This window comes from Nicotiana tabacum, chromosome 24 (assembly GCF_000715075.1).
Source record: "Nicotiana tabacum cultivar K326 chromosome 24, ASM71507v2, whole genome shotgun sequence".
Classification (NCBI taxonomy): Eukaryota; Viridiplantae; Streptophyta; class Magnoliopsida; order Solanales; family Solanaceae; genus Nicotiana; species Nicotiana tabacum.
Window position 1 is genome coordinate 24,859,133 of NC_134103.1, and position 7,693 is coordinate 24,866,825.

At 32.2% G+C, this 7,693-nt stretch overlaps 1 protein-coding gene across 2 annotated transcripts; it reads left to right on the top strand.

The window, feature by feature from the left end:
• Positions 1-3,254: 3,254 nt before the first annotated feature.
• On the top strand, positions 3,255-7,164 carry LOC107795777 (HVA22-like protein c). 2 transcript variants are annotated; one of them, XM_016618466.2, is made up of 5 exons: positions 3,255-3,409; positions 3,544-3,570; positions 3,801-3,923; positions 4,912-5,152; positions 6,897-7,164. In XM_016618466.2, the coding sequence occupies exons 1-5, from the start codon at positions 3,351-3,353 to the stop codon at positions 6,963-6,965; spliced, it is 519 nt and encodes a 172-aa protein (XP_016473952.1). In that variant the 5' UTR covers positions 3,255-3,350; the 3' UTR covers positions 6,966-7,164. The 2 variants fall into 2 exon arrangements, with proteins under 2 accessions (XP_016473952.1, XP_016473960.1); XM_016618474.2 differs by having other exon boundaries at positions 3,256-3,409; positions 6,900-7,164.
• The last annotated feature ends 529 nt before the right edge of the window (positions 7,165-7,693 follow it).

Here is a 7,693-nt window from a genome sequence, read left to right on the forward strand (position 1 = left end):
ACGAGGTCAGGTCAGGCCTTACAGGATAATAAATAATGACATGATAAAATGTTTAAACAATATAATAAGATAAAATGACAATGAAAATAAATCAAGTAGTATGTCACATTTAACTACACCAAATAATGGCAATTAATATCTCGTGGAGACAAAACAAAATTTTCTTTCAACTTCAAGAAAATTACAATATATAATCAAAGGCAACTGCAACCATAAATCAATATCAACAAGGTCACTCCCGAGGTATCGCCTCGTAGTCCCAAATCATAAATAAATTCACAATATCTCATTCCTTATCTCACCGCGGGAGCCTTCACAATTTATTTGAAAGAAAATATTTTTTTCGAAATAGCATCCCGCATTTTAGCCATCCTTATCACACCGCTTGACTTCTAGTAGTTCCCCCCTACTAGCCACACGTATCAAGCCACCTTATCTCACCGCATGCGTTTCAATACCCAGACTTTTTACCACCGCATGCGTATCAATATCACAATATATCACAATTTGCACCTCAAGTGTTCAAATAATTTAACTTGCCAAAAATAATTCAACAACAATAGTTTTTCACAATAAAGAGCTCACGGCTCATGCCAAAATAAATCATCAATAATATTTTTCCACAATAAAGAGCTCACGGCTCCATCACAATGAGTACCAAAAATCTTACAAAAATATTCAGGAATAAATAATTTAGGAAAATAATATTTCAAAATCTTTAATACGTTGCTTCAATATCAAATTTAAAAATGTCAAATACTTCATATTAATAATATTTAATTTAAAGAAAATCAAACTTCAAATAAAGCACAGAATAAAAGAAACCAAGTTTCAACTAAGTAGGTAAAACAATTAGCACGAAAAGGTCAAACAAATTTAAGGTATATATTTCAGATCAATGATGAAGAATATAACAAGATAAAATAATTTAATAAATGCGCAACAGTGATCTACACAATTTAAAAATATAATCTTTCATATTTAGCCCATGTACACACTCGTCACCTCGTGTACATGACTTTCAACACATTTCAATAATCACATCAATACCAATCCTAGGGAAAATATCCCCACACAAGGTTAGACAAGTCACTTACCTCGACTTGCTCCAATTTAACCAAGTATTATATTTTTTCCTCGATTTTCCGACTCTGATCGACTCGTATCTATTCATAATTAATTCGATACAGTCAACAAAAATTATAAGAATCAATTTCATAAGAAAAATACTACATTTTTCAATAAAAGTCGAAATTAGCTCAAAATTTGCCCGTGGGGCCCACATCTCAGAATCCGGCAAAACTTATAAAATCCGACAACCCATTCAATTACGAGTCCAACCATACCAGTTTCACTCCAATCAGACTCCGGATTGACACCGAAATCTCAAAAATTCATTTCTATGACCTAAAATTTTGCACACAAGTCATAAATGACATAACTGAGTTATGAAAATTTTCAGAACTGGATTCCGACCCCGATATCATAAAGTCAGCTCCCCGGTCAAACTTCCAAACTTAAATTCCTATTTTAGCCATTTCAAGCCTAATTTCACTACGGACTTCCAAATAAAATTCTGATCATGTTCCTAAATCCAAAATCAACATACAGAGCTGTTGGAATCATCAAAATTCTATTACGGGGGTCGTTTGCACATAATTAGATATCTGGTCACTATTTGAACTTAAACTTTTAATTTTTCATCAAAATTCCATATCTCAGGCTAGGGAACTCGGAATTTGATTCTGGGCATACGTCCAAGTCCCAAATCATGATACGGACCTATCGGAACTGTCAAAATACTGATCCGAGTCTATTTCCTCAAAATGTTGACCAAAGTTAATTCAGTTGAGTTTTAAAGCTCTAATTCACATTTTAATCCATTTTTCACATAAAAACTTTCTGAAATATTTTATGGACTGCACACGCAAGTCGACGAATAATAAATAGTACTTTTCAATGTCTTAGAATATATAATTAATTATTAAATTTAAAGATGACATTTTGGGTCATCACAATCATGCTCGGGGTAAATATATGATTAATTGCGCCTTGTAGAATTACGCAATTTTCTTGTTCTATGTCTTACTTGACTTCTAGATTACTAAAAATATGAAGTTAAATACTAGAAACCAAGATTTAGATTATAATAAATTGATTAAAATTTGACGGATTTTTGTGAGACTATTGATGTGTGTAATTCGGTCCTCACTATGCTTAATCACTAATACATTGTTACGACTGTTATTTTTGAGATATTGGATTCTATACTTAAGTTGAAGATCAGTTTTTAGATTTGTTGAAATACTTTGACAATAAGGTCCTTGTAAGTGTGCCAGCTCAAAAGTTAATAGTTAGTTAGTGCTTTGTACAATATAAATACAGTGTAACCGACTAAGAATGATATGAGAATCATTTCACAAAATATCTGTTTTTTCTATGCTCTACAAGCTTCCGGCATTCATAGGCGGAGCTAGGATTTGATGTGTGTATGGGTTCTAAATTTTAAAATAAAACACTGCTTTTAAAGGGAATCGAACCCCCATCTTTCCTAGCGAACCCACATCCATTACCATTGAACTAAGACCCCTTTTGTTACTGGGTTCGACAGTATATATTTATATAGATTTAGTAAATCTTTCAATACAAATACAGTGTTCCGGAAAAAGTCACTGGGTTCGCCCGAACCCTCACCCACTACTGTAGCTCTGCCCCTGCTGGCATTGGAGAAGCATAGAACTCCTCTAAATCTGCTGAGTGAAGGTGCAAATTTTAGCATTTATCATGGCATCAGAGTCGGGCCCATCCCGATTTATTGTTATCGATGTTGGACTCCCATTTTTGTTGTCCAAGCTCCAATTTGCAGAGGGGAGGTATTGAATCTCACATTGGTGGGGTTGGGAGGCCATTTGTCTTGCCTTGGTCGATTATCAACTCATGAGTTAGTTTTTGAGATTGAGTTAAACTAAAGATCTATTTTCTTTTATCATTTGTCTGCTATTATTTTTAAGAGCGACTTTATTATAAACTTTCGTTAAAATGGCCAAAATATTTAACTTACTTTAAAAAATGAGTACGAATCCCCACACGCATCGATGAAGTTGCCATATTTCGGTGCCTCAATATTCGTGAAGCATAAGATGCTTCTTAGAAAAATTTACTCACTGTTTTCAATCACTTTTTTTCGTACTTTCCTTAAATCACTCTTTTTTCCACTAACCTTTTTGACTCCTTTCCGTATAAAGTCCATGCATTTACATTATCAACGGAGGTTTTCCCTTGTGTTTTTCGCTTCATTCTCTGACCTCTTTCTAATACAGTTTCTTAGTTGAGACTTGAGACTATCAAACATGGGTTCAGACAACAATGTTCTTGCTGTAATAGCCAAGAATATTGATGTTCTTGCTTTGTAAGCATTCTCTCTTCATGTATATGTATTGTAATAATAACATGTATTTAATTTCTTGCCAAGTAATTTTGTTTGGTAATTGCAAGCAAAATATATTCAAGATTTTTGACATTATTTATTTTTTGTTCCTCCAGGCCTCTAGTCTCTCTTGTTTACCCTCTGTAAGTTAATTTACAAATCTCTTCTTCTCTATATAGTAAAGTTAATGGGGTAGATTTTTATATCATAATTTTAGGATACGTGCCTTTTCCGAACCCTACATGAATGCTAAATGCTTTGGTCTGCCCTTAGTAAAGTTAATGGCATAGTCTGTTCTTTTATTTTCTGTTAGTTGACATTAATTTTGTTTTTTGGCTGATTTTTGTTGAATAATTGGGAATAAATTTGGCAGGTATGCTTCAATTAAGGCAATAGAGACAAAGTCTCGAGCAGATGATCGGCAATGGCTAACTTATTGGGTTCTTTATTCTTTGATTACTCTCTTTGAGCTTACCTTTTCTAAGGCCATTGAGTGGTAAGCTTCACTTTTCAATTTACTTCTGCAGTTTCAGGCATATATATAGAGAGAGAGAGAGAGAGAGCAGCTTCCGCGAGAGGACTTCCTGGGCTCTCTATATATATATACCTTAAAATACTTCTGATTTTAGGAAAAGAAATTTACTAAGAATATTGTTGAAATGAGTTGAGTGTGTATTATGTTCTTAAGATGAGTTTAACTTCTATATAATGTGTTTCCACTATCAGATTATTTAAAAAAATAATCATAGGCAATTGTTCATAAAAAGTTAGATTTATAATCTAGAAAACGTTGAGATACATTAGTAGTTTTTTTTACACTGTCTACATGTATATAAATTAAATCTTTTTAAGATAGCTAGCTAAATAAACTGATACATTTTCTGCTCCTCAGATCAAACTGCCTTGTTCATGTATCATAGTACCTTGCCCTTCTTTATATCTAAAAGAACATGAAATAAAATGAATTAAGCAAAAAAAAAAAAAAAAAGAAGGAAAACAACTTTGACCTAAATACTTTAGTTTGGAAAAGGTGAAACAAAAATGATTCCAAGTGCAGAGATCTAAAACTGTGAATTCAAGTTCAGTAGGAGGGGAAAAAAAAAACTCTTGATTTGGTTTTAACAAATATTCTTCTTTTTCATTTTGGAGTCGAACAATAATGTAAAGCACACACAATATATAGGTAGTCATCAATACTTTCAAATTGAGTAGTAATTCAGTATCACTGTTACTACTTTGTATCCAAATAAAATTTTCACGACACTTTTTTAAAAAAATCAAGAGAAAAAATAAAAGATTCACGGGACTAGCAGGCACGCTGTTATAGGCAACTGCAGCTTGGTATACGCAATTTTATCTTATTTCTCTGTAAGAAGTTGTTTCTACGGCTTCATTGACTAGAATTTCCTTTTGTAAACATTAGTAGCATTGCAATAATAGCACCTCAAGACACAAGTATTGTAGCTGACTTTTTCTTAATTCAGGTTTCCAATATGGTCATATGCTAAGCTAGCTGCAATATGTTGGCTGGTTCTACCTTACTTCAATGGAGCTTCCTATGTTTATGAGAATTTCATAAGACCTTTTTATAGAAATCCACAAGTCAAAATCTGGTATGTTCCTCTGAAAAAGGACATTTTTAGTAAGCCAGATGATGTCTTAACTGCTGCTGAGAAATATATTGAAGAACACGGACCACAAGCCTTTGAAAGGATTTTAGCCAAGGTAAATTTAATTATATCAATATTGCATTTTGTCCTTTAATCTCTGATCTTCTAGACCTACATATTCTTAATTAATATTTAAGAAAAGTCTACTTCGATCATTCAATCATATCTATTAATATTGGTGTTTCCTTACCAACGAGGATTGTGATGGAGTGTTAAGTACTCCATTATCCTTAACCAGAATTCGAGCCATGGGTTTGTTATGGATCACTTCACCCCCAAGGTGGCGCAAATCCGGATTTATTCGGGGCCCAATGTTGATATCGAACACGGGGTGAAAGACCAAAAAAAATAATATTGGTATTTTCTTGACTTTTTTTTTCTTCAAAAGATGTACTATAAATCTTTAGGTTGGCTCAATTGCAAAGTTTTTGACTATAATATCGTTTTTCATGAAGATGAATTTAGAATTTTAACTCGGTGGGTGTGAAGTACTACTTTACTTATTAGATAATGGATACATACTTAGTATATACGCTTAACACTATTTGTGGCCTAAAGCCAATGTTGATAAGAGGTCCTAAACTTGTGTGTGTGTGTGTGTGTGTGTGTGTGTGTGTGTGTGTGTGTATATATATATATATATATATATATATATATATATATATATATATATATATATATATATATATATATATTCTATTTTTCTAATATTTTGATATACAAAATTATTAATAACTTTTTATAATCGATCTCTCCTAAAAATATTTTGGACAATATTATACTCCCTCCGTTTCAATTTATGTGAACCCATTTGACCGGGCACGGAGTTTAAGAAAAGATAGAAGACTTTTGAATTTGTGGTTTAAAATGAGGCACATATATTTTGTGTGCCTATAAATCATTGCATAAAGGTAAATTGTTTTCAATAGGGAAAGAAGTCATTCTTTTTGGCGCGGACTAAAAAGAAAATAGGTTCACATAAATTGAAACGGAGGTAGTAATAGTTTTTAACTCTTTTATTTTAGTTTTGAACAACTTGATTCATATTTTTTGTGGCATATTTAAATTCTAATAAATGAATAAAAGACGCTATATAACTATGAAGTAAGAATAAAATGAGATGATAATAACACTTGAAAGTTATAATAATAGAATTTAATTCAAGAAAAATGATTGACTTGATTTCAAGAAATCTTTTTGCTCCTTCAATAACACAAAATGCTTGAAAGAAAATGAATAGTGTAAAAATATGATTTAGTACTACATATTTTCTGATGAAAAAATGGGTAAAAAGTGGAATATAATAATTTCACTTGTTAGATTTTTTGTTCATACAAAAAAAGGTTTGAAAGAAATTCACATTTATAAAAAGTATTACGCTTACTTCAATTAGTTACACATCTATTCTTTTCTTTTATAAAAAAAATCTAATTTTCAAGGTAAAAACTACTCATTATTTTCCTAAAACAACCTATAAACTTATTTTGATATTAAAAAAAAAATGGGGCCCCCCAAATTTGGGGGCCTCAAGCAAATGCTTTAGAGGCTTTATCCTATAGCCGGCCCCGAGTATACATATAAAAGAATTTATTGCATATATAATTCGAGATGAATAAAGTGAATGTGTCTATGGTAGCTTGTCGCAAAAAGCTACATGCGCCCCTCCCCCTTCTTTGTCTTCCAATCATCCAAATATATATGGTCTTAAATTCATAATAGAATAGGGATTTTTGTGTAGTATATATAGTTGCTTTTACATGCATCTTGAATTGAATTTAATGTTGATGGTGTTGATTTAGCAGGCTGATAGAGATGCAAGAGGCAGGAGGAATAACTACATGATTTTTGATGATGATTATCGATATTGACTGGCCTCTCTCTTTGCACTTTAAAATTATTTATTAGTTATGTATGTTGGTATGTCATTTTAATGAGCTATGTTTGGGTATCTTGATTTTCCACTCTATGTAAGAGTATTTCATTTGCTCTTTTATTCTTTTTTGGCTTTTTGAGATGAGACTTTGAGACCTATTTATATATTTCTGGTTCATAAATGCCAATTTGCTATCTCGTTTGAAATTGAACTAACAGGAATTGAGTAGTAACTTGCGGATAGAGATGTTACTTTTCATTGTACAGACATTAGAGATGATAACGGGGTGGGGTGGGTTTAGCCTTAACCCACAAAGTCTTCAACCGCCCCGCCCTACCTTGCCACGCCTAGCAACATTTTCTGTTTTCAACCCGCCCGCATCAACCCGCCCCTCAAAGCAAAATAAAATCGTTTCTTTCCCTCTAGATTCTTAAATCCCTCATATGATAGAACTCAACTCTTTATTTATTTGAAGGTGATTTTTCTTCTCTTATGATACAACAGTCAACATGGTTATTCACCTTCTTTTTTTACTTTCAATGAAAAAAAAAAAATGTGAAGGAAACCAAACAAAAACTTGTGCTGGCAAATTATAAATTTGTGTCATATAATGCTAGCTCATATTTTTGAATGCCATCACCTTTTACAACTAAGATATACTACTATTGTTTTCTCATTATAAAGATCTTCGATTCTCTTGGAATCAAGATGCTTTACGGGTTA

Bases quoted from the DNA above. Each gene is read 5' to 3' on its own strand.
- LOC107795777 (XM_016618466.2), top strand. From the start codon at position 3,351: ATGGGTTCAGACAACAATGTTCTTGCTGTAATAGCCAAGAATATTGAT. The intron at 3,410-3,543 runs GTAAGCATTCTC...TTGTTCCTCCAG, and splicing joins AATATTGATGTTCTTGCTTT to GCCTCTAGTCTCTCTTGTTT. The intron at 5,153-6,896 runs GTAAATTTAATT...GTGTTGATTTAG, and splicing joins TTGAAAGGATTTTAGCCAAG to CAGGCTGATAGAGATGCAAG.